The 22,509-nt window shown below is 43.8% G+C and overlaps 1 protein-coding gene across 1 annotated transcript in view; it reads right to left on the bottom strand.

The window, feature by feature from the left end:
- Positions 1-21,389, bottom strand: part of LOC144949529 (dual oxidase 1-like) — a 31,910-nt gene extending 10,521 nt beyond the window's left edge. The window contains exons 1-20 of the mRNA XM_078879458.1: positions 21,269-21,389; positions 18,883-19,047; positions 17,257-17,438; positions 16,185-16,392; positions 14,335-14,501; positions 14,139-14,199; positions 12,322-12,418; positions 10,994-11,078; positions 10,784-10,880; positions 9,487-9,659; positions 8,776-8,951; positions 6,815-6,933; positions 5,398-5,535; positions 5,123-5,236; positions 4,228-4,427; positions 3,120-3,308; positions 2,687-2,915; positions 2,035-2,128; positions 1,678-1,853; positions 793-865 (exon numbers count right to left, since the gene is read on the bottom strand). Coding sequence (XP_078735584.1) covers positions 793-865; positions 1,678-1,853; positions 2,035-2,128; positions 2,687-2,915; positions 3,120-3,308; positions 4,228-4,427; positions 5,123-5,236; positions 5,398-5,535; positions 6,815-6,933; positions 8,776-8,951; positions 9,487-9,659; positions 10,784-10,880; positions 10,994-11,078; positions 12,322-12,418; positions 14,139-14,199; positions 14,335-14,501; positions 16,185-16,392; positions 17,257-17,438; positions 18,883-19,047; positions 21,269-21,389 — 2,864 coding nt within the window. The remainder of the gene's footprint in view (positions 1-792; positions 866-1,677; positions 1,854-2,034; positions 2,129-2,686; positions 2,916-3,119; positions 3,309-4,227; positions 4,428-5,122; positions 5,237-5,397; positions 5,536-6,814; positions 6,934-8,775; positions 8,952-9,486; positions 9,660-10,783; positions 10,881-10,993; positions 11,079-12,321; positions 12,419-14,138; positions 14,200-14,334; positions 14,502-16,184; positions 16,393-17,256; positions 17,439-18,882; positions 19,048-21,268) is intronic.
- Positions 21,390-22,509: the final 1,120 nt, after the last annotated feature.

Raw genomic sequence — 22,509 nt, 5'->3', positions numbered from 1 at the left:
GTACTGATTTTATTGACACTGAAGAGATGTGCAACTCAGTTGACCACCAACTGTAAATTGAGTTAGCAACTCTTTAAATCGTGAGTTGAGTGGTTTCTCTTTTTTTGACAGTGCTACCTGGCCTGATATTTAGATAATATGAAAAACATTTAAAAAAGTAAATAATTTGCATAACTTTAGAGTGAATGACTCCTTTTAGTGGAAGGATTTTGTTGTTCAACAAGTCACTTTGTTCGGTGTCTGGTGTTGTTTCCTCCGTATGCAAATAGATGAAACGTCCGGTGGGGTCTGGCCGCCTATGTTTCTGCAAAAGCACTCCGGCATATCATGTGTGTGTTCCAAGAGCAATTCGAGCGAATAAACACTGTTGCTTTTGGCAAGTGCCTGGCAGTCACACGCTACCAGTTTGTATACTTTTCCGAAATCTACACTCATCCAAGTAGACTTTTCCGCACCGGTGCGCCCTTCTGGGTTTTCAACTATTTTCTTTTCCAGCTTCCCTTTTTGACCGCGTTTAAAAGCCCCTCCGCTCCACCCACCCCTTAGCTCCAACACTGTAACAACTATGCAAAGCACCGAACGGTTTGAGAAACGATGTTAATGGATCCATGGTAAGTAAAGTTGGGGGGGTTGGGGGGTAGGGGGGTTGGGGGGTGGGGGGGCACACTGGATGTGCAGGCCTAAATGCGCGCACACGCGGCTCTGCGGGAGCGAGCGCGATTCCTCGAGAAGTCAAGTGCCGTGACGGCAGTTATTTATTTATTTATTAACGCGAGCGACCTCGCGATTTACCCATCGTGCGATTTGCGATGGTGGATGAAGGAGATGGTGTGCTCGATTCTCTTCGTCTTTGGCACGTGCATCCCTGTAAACAATGCAAGCAAATTTGGGTGAACACAATAGCCTATGCGAAATGAAGCATATGTGACGTTGTTTTAACACCAGGTTATCGTGTTGAAAATTTGTGTAATGTAGATACGTGTATACAATTTCTTAGCAACATGTACAAAAAATATATGACACCCTAATGAATTTGTATTGAAAATGCATTCTCAGTTTACCTGTTATATATCTTGTATATGTAATTGATATGCTCTATTTAAGAATGGCAGAAAATTCACTATTTAATTCTATATTTGCATATTTCCATCGAGCAATATGCAGCACAATTGTAGGTTTTATATTCGTTCCAATTATACATAATAGCGCGGTGCGAATGAAGTTCAACAAAGACAAAGATCCCCCGTATAGCCTTAACAGTCTGTAGGGGCAAGTGCCGTTAGCGAGCACCTATGAAGGCCGGAACGGTACACGAGGGGGTGGGTGGCCAGCACCACGCCCGACCGCCTTTGTCTCCCCAGCGGCGATGTATACACACCGCACCAGGTACTAATTTGAGGCTGAGTCGACCTAGGGGAGGCCCGGGACCGGTTCAGATAATCGTCACTGTTGTTGGCCGTGAGCGGGAATCGAACCCGGGTCGCCAGGTTCATAGCTTAGCGCGCTAACCGCTGCACTACCGCTTCAACACACACACACACACATTTTTGTTGAAACTGGAACAAAAAAAACCAACGTGGTTTCTTAATGCTTAAGTGATCGTATGCTATTCCACTTCCCCCCCAGAGTGCACCCTGACTGAGTGGTGCGTGGTGGCTTCGCAGCGGCGCTCTGTACCAGCGACGTGGATTTGCAGGTTGCTGGCATCATGGTAGTGCTCATTCAAGAGCTTGTGCAGGTCCTGCCACGTGAATTCTGTTTTGCCGTTGAGGCCGTACTCGCTGCACACCGAGTCCATGATGCTGTCCTCCTCCTCCTTTGGCAAACTGTAATCGGACAACTCCAGAAACGACCTACGTTACCACCCCGTAGACAAAGGAAAGAAAACAAAACGTGAGAAAGTTAGCATTCGTGCTCATTGTGAATGGAGAAACTAGGCTCATTACTATTGAGGCGAGTTATGAAAAAGAGAGCTGTATATGTGTCTCATATGGATGCGTGCGTGCGCGCACACGCACACTCTGGCTTACGAACCTAAGCATAGTTTCAAATTCTTTCTTCGTCATGCAGCCAGTTTGGCTGACTTCGTACATACGGAACATCAGCTTAGATTTGGCCTCAGCAGTTCCTGGTCACGGGAAGAGACAAGTTATTTGTCTGTATGCAAACACATTGGTAAGCAGCAGAGGTGTGGACTCGAGTCATGTGACTTGGACTCGAGTCAGACTCGAGTCATGAATTTGATGACTTGCGACTCGACTTGGACTTGCATAACAATGACTTTGTCCCACCTATGAGATGTGGACTCGAGTCATGTGACTTGGACTCGAGTCAGACTCGAGTCATGAATTTGATGACTTGCGACTCGACTTGGACTTGCAGTGATTATAAAGTTGAATGGTCAACACTCTGATGTGCTTTCAGGTTGTACCACATGTTGCATGTTGCATGTTGTCTGACATTTCTCTCCAAACTCTGGGAGCTTCTTCAGAAACTCAATGAGTGGGAGCGAAAAACGTACGACATCATTCAAAGCAATGCAGTACAACCTAGAACATAAACACACATACATCAGAGAGCTATAGAGCACAACGACGGAAACTGACGCAAAATTCACAGTCGATGCCGTTTATCAATTTCACCGCACTTAAAAATATATATTGTAACCTCAGTTTCAAGGTCTTACCTTTGATGAAGACTAGCAGCACGCTTAGAAGCTCGCTGAAGCACAGGTAGCCATTCTTGTCTCCATCCGCCAGACGGAACATGTGTTGCAGGAAAGTAGAGTCGGGTTTAAGGCCTAACAAGTCCCCAAGCTCACTGGGGGACAGCTCACACTTCACAGGTGACTCGTTCACCGGCTGGGCGCTCACATTCAGCTCGTCTTGTGGTCCAAATGATTCAATCTGCAAAACCTGCCACATCCAATACAATGGTTTGCTTGTGATCTCTCTGTAGGTGTGGATATCGATATTCTATGAAATATCTCCTGTGACGTATATATATACAAGCTAAACAAGAGCTGGTTTATTTGGTGCATTTTATTAATTGCATATTTCATTTCGATGGGAAAATGTGATAACAAATTTTTACATCACAGCAATGAATTATAATAATACCGTTGCAAAGATCTTTCTGAAGTATGTCTCCAGTATGAGTTGCCGTTGCTCTTTTGTAACTGCATTCATGAGCAGCAACTTTTCATTGCCACCGGATTTGGAAATGAAGTGACGCTCAAATTGTCTTAAGAATGTATCCAAATCTTCTTGAAATCTAGTTCGCTGTAAATCGGAATCAAAAAACAGGACCTGTGGAAGACAGAAAAATGTTAATATTTCGAACACAGGTAAAAAAAAAATACTGGATGTGATGACCTCTTGCCCTTCTCCATAAGTATATGGCAATTAATAGAATATTTTGGCTGTAATAGTGCTCAATTAAATGTATCCATGTATCTTGATTTGAATCTTGATTTGAAGCTTGAACTTCTTTCGCACCATACGTAGCTAACCGTGCTAATCGGAGGTGTGACTGTGCTAATCCGAGGTGGCCTACATTTTCACATTCATGACCACAGAACGAAGGAGCAAAGAGTAGAGTCAGCATTTTGACCACTGGCTCAGGAATCTTCAATGAAGATTCTGGACATGCTGCACTTGTTCCGGCAGAGAAAACACGTTTTTTTTGTTTAACCCATCAGTGTGCTTAACATAAGCTTAAGGCAATCCTTGCAAAGGCAGTTGGTGTACAACACACCGGTAGACCTCTGATGAGCACGGTTAGCTACGCACGGTGCAAAATAAGTTAAACATAAATTTCGATTAAAAGCTTTCGTGACTGCAGGGATTCATCTTCTTGGTTCTTTCAGTAAAGTCACGTAGAAGGGAAATAATAATAAAATAATAAAAATAAAACATCATAAAATTGTATTATGTTAAAACATAATAAAATTTATGTTAAAACATAATACAATTTTATTATGTTTTATTTTTATTATTTTATTATTTCCCTTCTACGTGACTTTACCGAAAGAACCAAGAAGAAGTTAAACACACATGCATACATTGAGGTGGTGACACATATCGTGCGCGGTATCGCACACTCGTAACGGCATTGGCCCTTGACTGCCTGACGTTGCACGGCACAACGCCGGTGCGCAGCACGCCAGGTGACGTCACGGTGCGGTGCGGTGTGGCGGCTGCGCCGCTGCTGCTGCTGCTGCCTCACCAGGTCGTACTCTTGGGGCACGTGCACCAGCAGCAGGTTGCCCCTGTCGCTGGCGGAGAGCAGCTCCACACCCGACAGGGCCTTCACCTCCAGGCTGCGCAGCAGGGCCCCGGCGCAGTCCAGCACCTTGATCGACCCCGCGTCGTCGAACCTCAACCGCACGTCCCGCAGGGGTTCCTTCTTGCCCTGCCATTCGCTGGCTGATAGACGCAATGCATTTGTACTGCAGGTAAAAGGTGCAGCCTTGCAATTGCTCGCTCACGCCACTGCTGGCAGAAGGGCCTCCATTGGAGGGCGCTCTAGAGAGCCCCTCGAGAAGGAATTTGTACTGTATGTTGTATCTTTTTTAACTAACCTCTCATTGCCAATTCATTGGTATTTCGAATTGCAAGTGCCTTTCACATTAATTTTCAGCCAAAACACGTGATTAAGTTTGAGAGGATACTACCGAAATAATGTATGGCTCCGTGAATTATTTTGTCCGGCTGCCTACCTCAATGAATACAAAAGATATCCCACACGTTCATGCGGTACCTATAATTGCTTTAGGCTGCAGGGGAGCTCTTTTATATCCTTGGCCAACATTTTCATATTCATGACCAAAGTACAAAAAATTCTGCATTGTGCTCATAGATTCCTGGTTGAACATTTCCATAGTAACCACAGTTATTCTATTTGCCCAGAAGTCCTCATACCAAAATGGAAAATTGAATTGTGAAAGCACATCGTGGTTTAAAGCAACAACAATTGCCATATGAGGCATGTAGCAAGTCACGCACTCACCCAGGCACAATTAACAGGACCAGAGCATAGTGTTAAATGGTGTTGCATATTTACATCTTTGTTACCTGCTCCATGTAGACCCCTTTCAAAAGTGTAACGCTCAATTCCTTACCACGAATTCCATCTGCTCCGGGCTTCTTTCCCGTCTTCAGCTGCTGCTGATCTTTCATTTTTTCAAAGCTTTTCTTCCGTTGGCGCGACACGAGGCACAACACTAAAATGCACACTGTTAAAAGAAACACAAAAATATTCACCACAGATCGGTACTTGGGAGATATCTTACCTTTACACACGTGTACAGTCCGGTTCTCAGGACCAGTTCGAATATCACCCGCCACTGTGCATCGTTACCATTCTATAGGGCCAGGCCTCGGTTTTTTTACGTACCTACAGGCAGCAGCAGAAGGGCCACGATGGTGGCTGCGAAGCTGCCCGTACTTCCTGAGAAATAGTCGATGGTCTCCGGGGGCGTGCACGGCTCCAGGTCGCTCACGGCGAGCTGCTTGGGCTGCTGGCAAGGGTTTCCTAACACACAATGAATTGGAGAGAAGCAGAAATTACGAAAATATGCATTTGTCCAGGCAAGCCTTACTGAGCCTAAAGATGTGGCATTTTTTTCAGGAGGGGTATTGCTTGGTGGGATACTGCAAATGGTTAGCACACTTGACGTGCATTCCAAGAGGTGACTTGTTTGATCTCCTGGTTGTGGCACTTGAAACAATGGTGCACGTCTCATGAATCCTCCCTGCCTGTGTCCACCCAGCACGAGAGTCAGTAAGATCTGCACGACGCGTGTGGCGGGGTGAAGTGTGGGTGGCCAGTGTGAAAGAGTAGGCCAAATACCCTTTTAGAGGGGCTCTCTAGAGCTCCCTCTAGTGGGAGCCCTTCTGCCAAGTGGCAAGAACAAGACATTACAGGGCTACTCCTTTAATAATTTTACTTTTGTTTGGGACGTGTTGCCAATTTATTGAATATTTCTGTCACTATTTGTGAACAGTAAGTGCAATGCCTGCAAGTACGTGGGCAGAACACTCAAGCGCCAGACAAGTAGGTTATTAACCCACTTGCTGCGCTGCCTCCTACAAATCCTTCATTCACCTTACGGTAAAGTCTTTCGCAAAAAAAAAATTAAGGTAGAGAATATTATTCCAAAGCTAGCACACAAAAGCAATGGAACACTTAAGAGAGAAAAAATTAACCCGTAAAAACAAAGTTTTTCACTATAAATCCTTTATATGCGTGGCATCGGTTTTATTTTATTATTCATTCCTGTTTTTCTTGAGTAAGAGTTTCATTTTTATCACATTGGTATTTTAAATTAAAAATGAAAAATTTTTTTTCCTAAAAAGTGGAAAATTTTGGAATTTTTTTTTCACGAAAATAAATTGTCATGCACAACGAGTCTGTGTGCAAAATGTCAGCTCGATTGGATCACGGGAAGTGGGTTAAAAAACGACCGAAAGATTTGCACGGTCGTAAGCGCGCAAGCAAGTGAACTTAATATAAAGGATTTAAAAATAAACTGCTGCGCCGGACACCTGCGCTCCTACATCTACGCTCCCCATCATCACCAAACACCGCAGCGACCAGCACGGTGAAGCATATTCAACTAACCCCCACTACCCGCACAATGTGGGGAGTAAAACCGACAAAGATCTGTGCAAGTGGAGTAATTGCGGTGACTGCGTTGCACCATTGTACTGTTAATTTTTGTGTTTTCATACACGGTCGGTGGGTTTGCCCTCCAATTCATCTATAGCCCCACTCGATGGCAAAACGCAGCGGACCTCTCGGTCGGCCTCACCGGCTCTCCAGAAGAACACTTCATCCTGGATGGTGCGGTTATTGACCCTCATCACGGCTTGCAGGACACTCGAGAATTTCGTCCTTCGAACAGCGTCCACGTCCGACTTCGTGAACATCCTGAACGGCAAAAGGAGGTTCCCCGTAGTAGACACGTTTCATCATCACCCTCGTTATCGTCGTCATCATCATCATCATAAGCTATGGCCAATCCACTGCTGGATTAAGGCCTCCCCAAGCTTACACCATGTCACGTTTCAGCATGGAACAAATTAAATGAGAAGGTATGTAAAGATTCATTGCTCTCACCAATTCGATCAATTCTTACGATTCGATATTTTTTTTAGATTGCGGTGAACGTCGCGCATCGAGTCGGCCGCTACGAATCGAGTGACCTCATTGCTTCCGACACACACACAGAGTCGAAAATAAGGGCTGCTTGTTTCTCACATTGCACAATTCGGTGCATGTAGGGTGAGAGAAAGAACAGAACATGGCTCGATGAATCCCATCGCATTCAATCAATCAATCTTGATTTTACGTGTCAATATCGCCCTAAATAAATTAGGCATGCCTGCACATTGCGGCAGAATGGCGACGATGAGCACGGTTGGCTACGTACGGTTCAAAAGACTTTCGATTTAAAGCTTTCGTGACTGCAGGGATTCATCTTCTTGGTTCTTTCGGTAAAGTCACGTAGAAGGGAAGTAATAAAATAATAAAAAATTAAACATAATAAAATAATTCTCACGACGTTTCGGCCACAACGCAAGCAGCCGTCCTCAGGTGAAAACCAGGTCTGTCGGGGCGACAGCGTCTGAATGTGCTGTCGCCTCGACAGACCTGGTTTTCACCTGAGGACGGCTGCTTGCGTTGTGGCCGGAACGTCGTGAGAATTATTTTATTATGTTTTATTTTTATTATTTTATTACTTCCCTTCTACGTGACTTTACCGAAAGAACCAAGAAGATGGGTTCAAAGACGTTCAACGTACCAACAAACTTAGAGCAACAGGAATGAGAAAAGAAACGCGTCATGCCCACAGCGGCTAACACCGACTGAGCAAAGTAAATGACAACCGAGCGCAAAATAAAGTGCAACAGTGCGCGATGAACAACATGAGAAATGTAAGCAGTAAATAAAAATAAGTAAACAGACAAGTTTTTATTTGAAGCGTTCGTTTTTTTATGAGACGGTGCCTGAAGGTGAAAGTATTCCCTTAATCTTCAGAATATTTTATCGAGCAATTTTTCCACGCATTGTTGCTGCGCGATCACATACAGAAGCCCACTGCACGTGGGGCATGATGTATAGTTAAAACATAGTGCATTATACATACAAAGGGACAATCAATAATTGTATAAAAGACCACAATGCATTATAATTCTACATGCAAATGTGGAAAATCTTTCACCGCGGCATTCTGCATGTCTGTATGCGGCCTACTGGCAATACAAGTGCCTGCCAACATGACAATTGGTTTTGTACCCTTCTATCTGGCAACAAAACTGACACCTTTTTTACAAGGAGTCATGTTTGCATAGACCACAATACCTGCAGTCGTAATGCAAACAAAAAACATAACTGATAATGTATGCACTGTCCTTGAAGATGATTGGTCCACACCCGAGACAGCTTTCCTTAGAGCCTAGTCTCACATGGTGTTGGACCAGATGACGCCAAAAGGCGCACAACTCAAAGACAATGCACCAACAGAGTATGAGAGCTCGGGGTAAGCATTTACACCATTGGAACCTCATTTGCCATGAGGTAACCAATGGTGCCTGCCAACAGTTGCACAAATACTATCTTTTTTAATCGCATATCAATTCCATCAGTGGCACTTCACTTGTATTCGAACACGAGTTGTTGTGTTTCAATGGCAATAAGTGGGTTACAGCGCCATTGCAAGAAACTTGGAACTCAATGAGCAGTAAACGAGCACGAGTAGCAGCACCTCACCCGTTGTTGGTGTTCTCAAACCAGAAGCGGTCCCCGTCGCGGATGCGCTCAAACTGATCAACGAGGATGCGCGAGAACAGGGGCCCAGGCCCCCCCTGGCACTCCAAGAGCCCCCCCGGCCACAGCTCCAGCCGGGAGATGTCACCGTTATAGAGCTGCTTCAGTCGCTCGATCACCTGATAAAAGACAAAGATCCCCTGTTTAGCATCGAAAGACTGTTGGGGCAAGCGCTGTTAGCGAGCACCTGTGAAGGCCGGCACGGCACCCGAGGGGTGGGGCGACCAGCACCACGCCCGGTCGCCTTTGTCTCCCAAGTGACAATGTTTACACACAGCACCAGGTACTGATCTGAGGTTGAGTCGACCTAGGGGAGGCTCAGGACCAGTTCAAATATTTGCCACTATTATTGGTCATGAACGGGAACCGAGCTCAGCGCAGTGCGCTAACCATTGCGCTGCGGCTTTCCATCTATGCAAACACACATACATACACAAATACAGAAAGATGTCATCAACATCAGACACTCCATCATCTTGTACACACATAGAGACACTCAACCACTTACTACTATAGGCTCGATCACGTAGGATAACTTTCCTGAGTGTTATAATGCACTCTGACCCGAGTTGAGGACAGAGCTAATGTACATATACTTTCATTCTTCTTGAGAAAACGTTCAAAAGGTTGCGCAAGACCGCACGTCGGACGTACCTCTGGATTTCTTTGACTAAGCGTGGGATTGATATCTTCCCACTTGGTGATTGGGTCCAAGTTCATGGCTTTCCGCATTTTAACGTAGCTGGGCAATCCGTGGTCCCGTCCACGTTGGATGTTAATGGCCATGAGGTCCAGGCGGGAAGCCTTCATAGGGCCGTACATGCTGTCTGTAGCAAGAAATGGGGAAAAGGCACGCGTGCAACGATTGTAATGGATTCTAGATTTGAAGCTTTCGTGACTGCAAGGATTCATACTCTTTAGTTTTTTCGGTAAAGTCACGTAGGTAAAAAATGAAATTAAAATTAGTAAAAATAAAATAATAAAATTCACGACGTTTCGGAGGCAACACAAGTCTCCGTCATCAGGTGGGACCGTCACAGCCAGATTTGCTGTATCAAGTGAGGCAGGGATTCCAAGATGCCCCCCCCCTCCCCCTTAACTTGTATTTAAGAACTTGCATCTTGGAATCCCTGCCTCACTTGATACAGCAAATCTGGCTGTGACGGTCCCACCTGATGACGGAGACTTGTGTTGCCTCCGAAACGTCGTGAATTTTATTATTTTATTTTTATTAATTTTAATTTAACTTTTTACCTACGTGACTTTACCGAAAAAACTAAGAGTATGATTGTAATGGACTGCCAAAGCAATTTCATACTGGTGAGTGAGGCATACATGAGTTACGATTGTTGAAGTGAGATGCAATGTTGTTGAAGGCAGACTGGGACAAAATGGCGACCTAAAACGATTATTGAGAGCAGGATGGAATTATTTTAGGGAAATGCATTTTTGTCACGAAAAGCCACTTATGAATGTGCTTGAAGAAATAAACAAAACCGATATTGTCCGCTATGGTACATGCGTCAGAAACATGGACATTGTGAGAGGAAATGAATCCAAATCTGAAAACTGTGCAAAAAAGCGTGGATAAATGCATGCCAGGAATTGCACTGAGATGAGGGAGCAAATGGAAATTATAGTCACCACATTGACTTAATGAAAGCAAATGGGGCTTTTGCTTTCATTGGCCATCATCATTGGAAACGATGGTGGCCAAAGGACGAGACCGGTGATGGAATTACAGCCGCATGAGGTGGACATGCTGGAGAAGGAGAGAAAACAAAACAACTATTGTAGAGAGATGCAGCACTGACATCAGCTCTTTTGTAAGAGTGATTGTGGCTTCACGGGACTGTCAGGTAGCGATGGTGTGGGGGAGGCCTAAATAAATTATGGCCGATGAACTGAAGCTTCAACCGTTAAGCAAGAAGCAGTGGGTCGATTATCTCACCTAGGAGGTCCTCGACAATGACGTGGTCTTCCTGTTCGGCAATTTGAGAAGCCATTCCGAGCACGAATTCATCAACTTCGTGTCCTGATCGGAAAACCTGATGAAAAAAAGGAAATGGAATCAGATTTTTCCGGAGAAAATGCAATGTGTATGGTGAATTTCACAGCTCGTTCAGCCATTTGAAAAGCAATTTAAAATAGAGAAAAATACCTCCTTGGTCCAGTAGTTGTTGCACATGCGGCTTGCATTATATTCAGACTTTGGATCAGATGGCTTAAAATTGCAAGAATCATCCCTGTGGAAAGTTTACATGAACAAACTCAAATCAATTATGCTAATTAACAACGACAACAAAAAACATGTTGATTCAACTCAAAGACATAACTATAATCATGAAAGACCTTAATTTTATTTTCCATAATGTTAATATCCAACGTGGGAAAGATCGGTGATGTGTTTTGTTTTGACAATGCATATATTATCAGAGCAAGTTTGTTTTGATGTTCACCACAAGTACGTGTGGTCCATGCGAACGTGATTCCTTGGAAAAGGTTTCTATTTGGTGTTTAAACATCTTAACACCTGTTTTATTGCCAGAAATGGTCAAACCTATTCTTGGTTTTTTTCATACGTTTTGTTTTGTTTGATATACGACCACTGGAAACCCAGTGACCTGAGTTTGAGTCCTGGCCTTGGCGAACATCAGTGGTGACTGACATCTGAACTCATCTTGACGATCACCTTCACCATCCTGCACTGACTATTGTGTGAAGAAGTATGGCAAAAAAACGTCCCTGACTGATGGATATGGAAGGTCCTCGTCTATTCATTATTATTATTATTATTATTCAATGTTACCAACGTGGACATTTACAGCATTAAGTAATGTGCACGTATACCCTTTTAAAAAAAAATCAACGCTGCAATTTTATTTCGATTATTCCTATGAAAATTTTTGTTCCACCATTCTGAATGACCCGTAAAACTGCTCATTGTTATTTTAAATGCGCATGCAGCGTGTTCGATCTCATGCACCTCAAACAACAAGATTGTCCGTTCTCAGGGATAGGGACCAATCAAGATCTGAACCGTGCTTCCATTTCAAATGATTACTAATTGCAATACCACAGGCCAACATATCACATGTAAAGGTGAAAAGTAAAGGTGCAGCCCTGCAATTGCTTGCTCGTGCCACTGCTAGTGGAAAGGCATCCACAAAATAAGAGAGCTCTGGAGAGCCCCTCTCGAAGACATTTTGGCCAAGTCTTCTACACTGGCCAGATAATAATGTATTATTTTAAAGCACCTTTGTCTTGGAATAGGGTGAGAGTGCCCACACTTTGAATGACCACACATCACTTGCTGATCAACAAAACTGTGGTGTCCCTGTTGATTTTTCTGGGTGGCAAAGTGGTGTGGGGATTTAAGATGCCTGAACATCGTTTGAGCACAGCTAAATATAAAAGAAACAATCACTGTCATGAATGACGACGTGAAAGGTCATGACAGTAATAAAACACAAGTGATCGTTTTCTCACCTCTTGTAAACTCCCGGTGGCACCATAGTGTGGCCAAACCTCATTGCGGCCGCCTGAAACTCCACAGAAATGCTGGGGTTCACCTGGGGCTTATACCCTGTGGTGCAATGGAAAGCATTTGTTCAAAATAATGCCTCAGTTGTTACATGTTAAATTCAGTACGTATGTGAGGGCACACTTCAAACAATATTAACATTAAAAATGGCGTCAAGTTAGTTGAGATACAAACGGTATGCAATAATTGGAGTAGGTTGGACAAAGTTTGCACAATTAAGCAACGGGAGTCACCACGTTTTCTGAACGAAACTAAAACTATTTTTATTTAATCAAGTAAGACCCACTGAGATATATAACTCTTTGTCAGAAGCGACCTGGCCGCAAATGATAGCTCAACAAAGTGACTTATTACGTGGAATAGTATAGCAGCCAAATACTCAAAGTGCTTGTTTCTATACTGTATATGGAGGGAGGACCTGGAGAAAAAATTCACCGGTAAAAACAACGTTTTCACTATAAATCCTTTATATGCGTGGCGGCTAGAGTCTTCGTCCTCTGGCTTGAGATGGCTGCCACCTATGGGTCAGATGATTGCCTGCCACCATTAAGCAATTGGTAATTAAATATAATTTATTTTTTCCTAAAAAGTGTCAAGTTAGGGAAATTTCTTTTTCACGAAAATAAATTGTCACGCACAACGAGTCTGTGTGCTAAATGTCAGCTCGATTGGATCACGGGAAGTGGGTTAAAAAACGACCGAAAGATTTGCACGGTCGTAAGCGCGCAAGCAAGCAAGCAAGTGAACTTAATATAAAGGATTTAAAAATCCAAGCGGCCACGGGGAGAACATGCAAACTCCACATATACAGGCGTCAGGGTCGGGGACGAACCCACAACCTCCTGTATACCAGGCGAGGTAGTTAACACTCTGCCACCTTGGGGCAACGTATGCAGGGGGTGAGAGCGAGAAGAGAATGTGCGATGGACACAAACAAATCGTAACGTTACTCCGTCTGATAATTGTTTATTTACCCTTCTATCTGGAAACAAAACTGACACCTTTTTTACAAGTAGTCATGTTTGCATAGACCACAATATCTGCAGTCATAATGCAAACAAAAAACATAACTCTGAAAATGTGCACTGTCCTTAAAGTTAATTGGTCCACACCCGAGACAGCTTTCCTTAGAGCCTAGTCTCACATGGGTTGGACCAGATGACGCCAAAAGGCGCACAACTCAAAGACAATGCACCATCAGAGTATGAGAGCTCGGAGTAAGCATTTACACCATTGGAACCTCATTTGCCAGTAAAAAATATGATAATTGGTTTTTTACCCTTTTATCTGGCAACAAAACTGACACCTTTTTTACAAGGAGTCATGTTTGCATAGACCACAATACCTGCAGTCATAATGTAAACATAAAACATAACTCTGATAATGTACACTGTCCTTGAAGTTAATTGTGACTGCAGGTATTGTGGTCTATGCAAACATGACTCCTTGTAAAAAAGGTGTCAGTTTTGTTGCCAGATAGAAGGGTAAAAAAACAATTATCATATCTTTTTACTGGCAAATGAGGTTCCAATGGTGTAGTTACTCCGTCTGTTTGGTCTTCAACGTTTGTTTTAATTTTGTTTAACATTGACCTAGTTAAGGCCCTCGGCGTTTGGGTGCCTCCTCCCTCCCTTTAAATGCACTCCAGGGATGCTATGTTTAAAGCTCCAATAAAGGCACCATGTGAATAAGTTACACGGATTGCGAACGGGGTGAAATTTCTGACCGAATTGAGGATATAATTTTAATGATGCATCGCTACCTTTGTATTCCGCCGTGTTCTTCCCAAGCATTGCTGGCAGCCACTCGTAGAGGACAATGTTCTGAGAAAAATATGCAACATGAAGTGTTTTACCAGCAGCGAATAGCTGGAGTTTCCAACATGTTCATCGGCATACAGTTGAGTAAGTGCTGTGCAATGCATGTTACGTCTCACGACTGGAAAGTGACCTCCCTACCTGATACACTCCGACGACCCATTTGCGTGCGTTTATGAAGAGCTCCTTGTCAGACATTTCTGGGTTTTCTTGGCGCATTTTTTCCGCCAAGTGGTTGTGGTAGCGCAGCCACACCGTGCCGATGGCTTTCAGGAAAGGGCTCTCATTTCCTCGTGAATTTCCAAACTCTGTAGCACAGAAGCACAATCGTATTTTTTCTGTCCCTTTCAAAGCGTGTCTCAAATCGATGGCATTTCATTCACTGTTTTGTGAAAATGGGATCGATGCCAACGACGGTTGTTACAATTCTAATTGTTCATGATTACGAATCAATACCAAATTTCACGACATGACGATTATCAGGATATGAGTTTTACAAATCTTTGTAATTGTATTAACATTTTTATTACATTTTTCTGTGCTTTGCAGTTCATCTCGTAAGAAAGAAAGGTTACTCAATGCGTCTTCAACGGTAGGCATATAATCTTACACACATCTGCCCCAAACGCCCACTAATAGTTATTCTGATATATAAAACTTATTATGCTAACAACGCACACATTTCTGTTAGTTATGCAACAAATATAAGATCAATAAACAAACTACGAAAGTTACAATCATAGAAGCAGCTCCACTGAGTCAAGGGACTTTGTTTCAGGAGGGTCCTGCATTGCGAATGTATTGTAAGATGTGTTCAGCCAATCAACGACGAGTGTTTACTATGCAAGCATGGAGAAAACCATAGCACCCGAAGAAAACCCACGAGCGCGAGGAGGCAACACTCTAGCCCGTACGAATGGAAACAGACGGCGATTAATCCATTTGCCGTACTGCCTTCTCCGGGCAAGCCAGAGAGTACGGTATCCAGGGGCGGTTTCTTCATTAGGGCGATTGGGCGACGCACCACCAATGTCATTCAACCACAGAGTCACGCTAGCCGTCACTGTCAGCCCCTGGATATAGTCCAATCAGCGTCATGTCACGTTCTGTGGAGTACCGCCTCTTTTTGGGCGATTTCACTACGGCTGAGAATCGCCCCGAGTGGCCCCATAGACTTACATTCAAAGATGTTTTTTTTTGAACGGGGGCGCTGCAATGCATTCTCTATGGCTTCCGGGAGGGCATGCACTAACGTGCTTACGTCATCATACGTGCTAACGTCATCATACGTAAGCACGTTTCATCCAACAATATAATTTATCGCCACCTAGTGGAATCTTTAATAAAATAAACTTGAGTGGTTTGTTTTAATAGTGAGTATATAAACAAACAAGATGTATTGTAAGAGTCACTTTATTTTTCATTAATATTAAAGAAGTGAAGTTGCCTTTACATGCTTAAGCTGTTAATTTATTCATTGCATGGGTGGACCTTATCAATCATCCAGACATTTGCCCCCCCTGAGAGATTTTGCAGGAGCCGCCACTGACGGTATCTCAACGCCCATGAGAAGGAAGTTTAACAACATCTGTACAATCCACCGACCCTCGCTCCCGCCTCCACACTGCTCGATTATAGGCAACGTCCATGGCCACCACCCGCCCCGCTCTGAAAGAATTACTCAATAACTCTGGAAGATATTTTTGCAAAGCACTTATTTTTTACGGCTAATATCTAAGGATTTACAACTCTACTTTTTTGCTTGCTATTTCACGAATATTTTGTCAGGAATTTAAATCAATAAGAGAAACACATTTCAGCAAATGATATTCACGAAATCACTACATTTGACAAAATGGACAACACAATTGCCGTATGGAACTCGCATCGTAGCACCCGTCGCAGCGTCGCCGTTATCGATCGCGGCAAATTCTAATATTGCTCCTGCGCTATACTTCGAGAAAGCACGTGAATGCAACCGGCGTTGTTACCGTAGAGGTTGCTGTGCCCCGAGCTGCCCGCTTTGTAGGATGGGGAAGGGGCACCAATGAGCCGCAGAGAACGGTCGCTGACAGCGGGAAGGGAGCCGTTCTCGCTGCTTTTCAGCATCCCTCTGTCAAACGTGCGCAGCGCGTGACACCAACTCCTCGAACAACCGTATATCGCACTGCCGTCAAGCCACGATGTCACCTTATTCACCTGGAAGAAACAAAAAAAAGCAAAAGGATTTGTTAAATATCAATATTGCCATTTCGATTTCCAAAACAATATGCTTCTTCATTATTTGTCACTTTTCACACTAAGCTATTACGTTTTTCCCCCTGAAAATGCCATGGATTGCATGAGGTCACAGATTTTAGGATTTCACTGAATTGCAAAGGGAAACCACATGTCATGTTCCTGCCCTGCAATTGCTGGCTCACGACACTGCTGGCGGAAGAGCCGCCCTGAGAGAGAGAGAGCTCTGGGGAACCCAACGAGACCCCTGGGGAGCCCCGCTCGAGACTATTATATGTCCTACTCCTCCACGCTCGTCAAGCATCTTGAAAAAGTTGGAAGCACCCTCCCTGTATACCCTCACCAAGTGTGGTGAACCAAATTATATACTGCTGGGTGGGTGGGGGGGTATTGAAGAAACCTGCCCATTGTTTAACACCAGCGTGGACCATGCTGAACCACGCTCAAACACAGCACGGGAGATGTGCCACGTACACGTTCCATAAATGCAAAATCAAATAATCGCCAAACTGCGACTGTGGTAAACCCCAAACCATCAAACGCATCACCGACGAGTGAGCCATCCACGCACACCCTCGCGGGATCGTTGAAATCCGTACAGTGTCTACTGGGGCCTTGGATTTGTTGAAGGACCTTAACATTCAGCTATGACATCATCTATATTAACTTTTGGTTCCACCCCCCCACCCCCTATGCCATACAAAAGAAGAAGAATACTCTGGTGGACTGGGTGATTCAACTCGTGACCCCTGAATTGCAAGTCCAGTGTGATAACCGCTGCTTTAGGTGCAGCAGCATCCCTATTGTGCAAATCACGTGACTTACCGGCATCCTCGGGTTGTTTGGGGCCGAGCCGGTGCTCTTGTCCCATTGGCTGCGCTGAAAGGGCAGCACGTGGTAGGGGCTGTTGGAGAAGGCCGTGTCGTTCCACGGGATGGGGATGTTGAGGAACTCGGCCGGGCAGCCCACTTGTCGTGTATCAACGATCTCATCCACAATGTGCTGACCTGTCACCCCCCCCACCGATCCCCCAGAAAAAAAGGAAAAACTTTAGTTGTTGCTTTTTTTTTCTTCTTGGTTCTTTCGGTAAAGTCACGTAGAAGGGAAATAATAAAATAATAAAGATAAAACATAATAAAATAATTCTCACGACGTTTCGGCCACAACGCAAGCAGCCGTCCTCAGGTGAAGAACAGGTCTGTCGGAAAGACAGCGTCTGAATTTCTGACAGAGCTGTTCTTCGCCTGAGGACGGCTGCTTGCGTTGTGGCCGAAACGTCGTGAGAATTATTTTATAATGTTTTATTTTTATTATTTTATTATTTCCCTTCTACGTGACTTTACCGAAAGAACCAAGAAGATGAATCCCTGCAGTCACGAAAGCTTTAAATCGAAATTGTTGCTTCTTTGTTTCATTCATAACTTACACACTCAAAACATATGCCACGTCAGCTATGCAGGTATATTTCTCAGGCACGTAACTATCTCCATGTGATCATTAATATTGACCTAGCTAGGGTGATGCAAATGTCTCACCAACCTGGAAGTGGTAAGACACGACCCCATCTCGTGTTGAAATGTTCTATGGAAAATATTCACATGCCTACCTACAAACGTTTCTTTTATCCTTATTTTACAATTTACTCGAGCCGTTTTTCACCAAGGTATAGCGATTAAGAATGTGATTGGAAGTCGGGGAATTGCGTACAATAATTTAAAATCTGTTCATTTTGACGAGACACATTTGCGTGAGAATTAATGTATTACAGTAAAACCATAAATGATTCTCAGACTATCTTCATAAATGTCTCGTTTGATATGTTTGGTCGAAGTTATAAATTAGTAATTTTGTTTTGTTTATAGGTGGAAGTACTGGGAGAAATCCCGACATGTGTATCTGAGAAGTAATTACAGGTCAGCTCACAGCTTTGCAGGCGTGAATCTCATGAACATAACCATCTCAGTGTGATAACAATATTTATGAAGAGTACATTTGGCATTAGCACCATTATTATAGAACGAGTCCATCATGACGGCGCTACATTTCACAGATAGGTATAGTCTGGCTTTAAGGATAAAAGTTAACTTCAAGTAAATCTACTAAATGTGGCAAAATTTTAACCAAACAGTGACGCAGGTACACATGGCATACTGCTTTTCAAATAACATCATAGGATCTTTAACATACATTGTGAAGAAGCCAATCTTAATACACGAGGAATATTAACCAGGGTGGCCACCAGGCTCGGACCGCGAACCTCTGCAATGAGCGGCAAAACCGCCACCGCTGGGACGTCACCACCTAATCCTGAACTCGCCTCCTATTCGACTGCATCACCATGCCTGGATTAATTGCCAAATATTCACAGAAGGGCCTCACGCAAATTAAACATTCACACAGCAGGCAGCACTCGCCCCGAGTGTAGGAAATTCATGACGAGGGTGGCCGTACCGAAGAAGACGGCCAGCACGGTGCGGTTGAGGGCCGAGGGAAGGCCGCTCTCTCCCCGCATGACGCCGCTGCTCAAGCGACGTGCGTTGGGCACCGTGGGATTGTCCCACATCTGGTAGACGCCATCGGCAAACGACGCCGGAGCCAGGCGCAGCAGCTTGCTCCCTTAGGGCAGACCGGATATAGGGAGAAGGGATGCGAGTGACGGGGATGTTGCAGCTCTGGGAGTATGATCACAACACCCGGAGAGTATATGAAATCTCATTCTGAACAAAGCCTGCAACAGTTGGTCAGTAGACCTGATCCAGCATGGTAAGGATAGGATTTTGATTGTAGCAATAGGATTGGTTTGATTCGTGATTCAGGAGTTTGATTCATGATTAATGAAAACTGTTGGCTACGTATGGTACAAAAGAAGTTCAACATAGATACAGTACATGCTCCTGTGAAAAACACCAAACAATAGACCCAATAATGAGGAAATTGGCCAAAGGTCCCAAGTAGGCCCCCTCCTTGAATAAAACCTCAAATTATTACATTAGTTTAAGTATTGAAAGTGAATTCTCATATTTTGGTGTTTTCACTGATAGATAGAATACATCTGCTTCAGAGCGAATTCACCCATTATTCTCAGGTCTCTTTTTCAAAGATGATACGGATCAACAAGCGATAACACAGGTCATCAGCTTTATAGCACGGTGGGCAAACCTTTGCACCACCGCTCCACCCTCTGACTTGTGCACGTTTATTTGAGCAGTACTTGTCCGTTTAAGCCTTGTCATATAAGCGTTGTAATTTCTGCGTATGTGCATGAACACATCCCCCTTTTGTGTCAACCCATTGCTGGCTTGGTGACCCAGGTCGCTGTTGTAAAACGAGACTCTTTCCCGGTGGCTCGAGTTGTCACCCGCTGAAACAGAGCAAACATTGAGCTTCAACTTGGACGAGAGCCTCCCACCCCACGCCGTGGAGAGATGTTAACTACCTCGCCTGGTATACAGGAGGTCGTGGCTTCAGTCCCGACACTGACGCCTGCTGCTGTATATTTGGAGTTTGAGTGTTCTCACCGTGGTCGTGTGAATTTTTTTTTTATCCGGGTACTCTGGTGTTTCCTTCCTCATTTAGAAACACTTGTTCAGAGTATGTGGCTGCTATACATTTCCACGCAAAATCAGCGACTCTATTTCTGACCTTCGCATATGATATTCACATATTATGAACGTTATGAGGAGAATTAAAAGTAACTGCAATAATCAAGAAGATGAAAAAATAGGTATTAAAACGGGGATAAAATAAAATTATTCCTGAGTGGGTGAGAAGGAGTGCACAGCTAGAATAATTAATATTTATATTCTTTGGTTCTTTCGGTAAAGTCACGTAGGTAGAAAAATAATAGATCCCGACGTTTCGATAGCAACACAAGCCATCGTCCTCAGGTGAAACAATACAGCAAGGCAGACTGCTAAGGCAAGAGGAAATGTAGCGAGAGAGCTACGCTACATTTGCCTCAGCAGTCCGTCTGCTGTAATGTTTGACCTGAGGACGATGGCTTGTGTTGCTATCGAAACGTCGTGATCTGTTCATTTTCTACCTACGTGACTTTACCGCAAGAACCAGAGTATGGATTCCTGCAGTCACGAAAGCTTCAAATCAAAATTAGTATTTACTTAAAACCTCACCCAGTTTTGTTTGCGATGTTATACTGCCAGTGTCCTACTGGTTACTATTTAGATGTAACGTTTTCACAATTTAATTACGATCTTTAAGTAATGCTACACAAAACAGGCTAGCTTATTTGTGTACAATGTGCCAGATGTCGGACGCGTACACGTTTTACTTTTAGATGTATATGCTCAACTCCAAACCGCGCCACCTAGTGGCTGTAAGAACAAGGCCCCTTGCCATAAAACGCCACCTGTTGTATATTGTTTTCCCTTTAAAAGCCACTTATTGATCAATATGTTGAGTTTCATTGTAAATTATTTGATGATGCACCATCATCATAGAACAGTGGTTGTTAGGGTCCCCTGTTTCTCTAGCATAGTAAGCACTTAAAATGTGTTCGCGAGTTTCAGAACAGACAAAAAAAATCATCCGCTAAAGCAGGCCACATATAAGATATTTTTGATGATCCACAAAATTGAAATTGGGGTCAATTTGAGAGTAAGGCGTCAGAAGAACGGCCGTGCGTCACACGGCATCAGGCGACGTCACTTTTGTTGAGCACGGAGTCACGTACAACGATGACACAATGTAACATTCATTAACTATCACGTGCTTTTACTTTTGACAAATTGCAGACGATTGCCATTCGGACTGCAATGGCAGTAGTATTGCCCTCTTGCAACACAATCATTACCGGGTGCGGTTTTGCAGTGACCGTTACCTGTGCTTCCCCAATGAATGTTAGCAAGATTGTTGTACCACCCATCGTAACGTTGGACCTGGCAATCTGCAGACGGAAACAATGCAGACACTTGCGTTAAAATGCTCGCCAAGAAATACATCCCGTTTTCAACCTTCCGTCAATCCACTGCTGGATGAACGTCTCGCCTAGCCATTTCGGTCATGGGGAGTTGTTTTTCCATACTTCACCATGCGGGTCGGGTGTGGGTGAAGGGAGTGCACCCAAGACCGGTTTGGATACCAATCGACACAGATGTTGGTCGTGAGCAGGAAATAATTGAGGGTTTTTTTAATCTATAAAAAAATGTTTATTCCATGCGCTACAAGGCGGGTCACTTCGTGATGCATTTTTGAAATAGGGCGCCTACTCGTCGCGTTAAACCGGTTTTAATCTGTAAACAATTTCAAATCTTTGGCAGTGATTTGTCAAGATTATCTCCTGTATAATCTGTCTTGAAGTAAAACAATACAATATTTCACATTCACCGCGGGCAGGCGTTGTGGATTCATTATTTAAGCAAAGGAAGCTAAATATGGCGATGAGACATAGTTATTAAAAACATTCATACAATAGTGCCACAGGAACGTATGCAACGGTAACATGAAACGCAATAAATGTGTTGTGGTGATGATGATGATGATTCCTACGACCATAAAAATATAGACAGTACATGTGACCGACCAACGACCAAAGCGCAACTTCGGCAGCATAAATGGACAGGAACTGTAGGCGTGAGACCATGTCAATAAAACACTGAGCTGTCGGGAAGCCCGGCATAATATGTAATGTAGTCACACGCATTGATTCTGAAACCAGACTGAGTCAATGACCCGACTGAGCCAGTGACGCATAAGCGTCATTGACTCAGTCGGGTTTCAGAATCACGATAGCTGTATCACAAGTAATCGTGCTGTGACGGTTCCACCTGAAGACGGAAGCTTGTGTTGCCTCCGAAACGTCGTGATTTTTATTTTATTTTTATTTTACTTTTATAAATTTTACATTTTTACCTACGTGACTTTACCGAAAAACCTAAGAATATGAATCCTTGCAGTCACGAAAGCTTCAAATCTAGAATCAATGACGCTTGTTTATTGTAAAGGGACAATATAAACAGCTTACCTGCTGCGGACAGACAGAGTAAACACAAAGAGAGAAGCCGGGTTGATGCCATTAAGTGCGCGTCAGCCGGGAAATCCCGTACTTTAAGAGCCGCTCGG

Source organism: Lampetra fluviatilis, chromosome 3 (assembly GCF_964198595.1).
Source record: "Lampetra fluviatilis chromosome 3, kcLamFluv1.1, whole genome shotgun sequence".
In the NCBI taxonomy this organism is placed as follows: Eukaryota; Metazoa; Chordata; class Hyperoartia; order Petromyzontiformes; family Petromyzontidae; genus Lampetra; species Lampetra fluviatilis.
The sequence above is the reverse complement of the archived record's forward strand: the minus strand, read 5'-3'. Positions and strand labels throughout refer to the sequence as shown.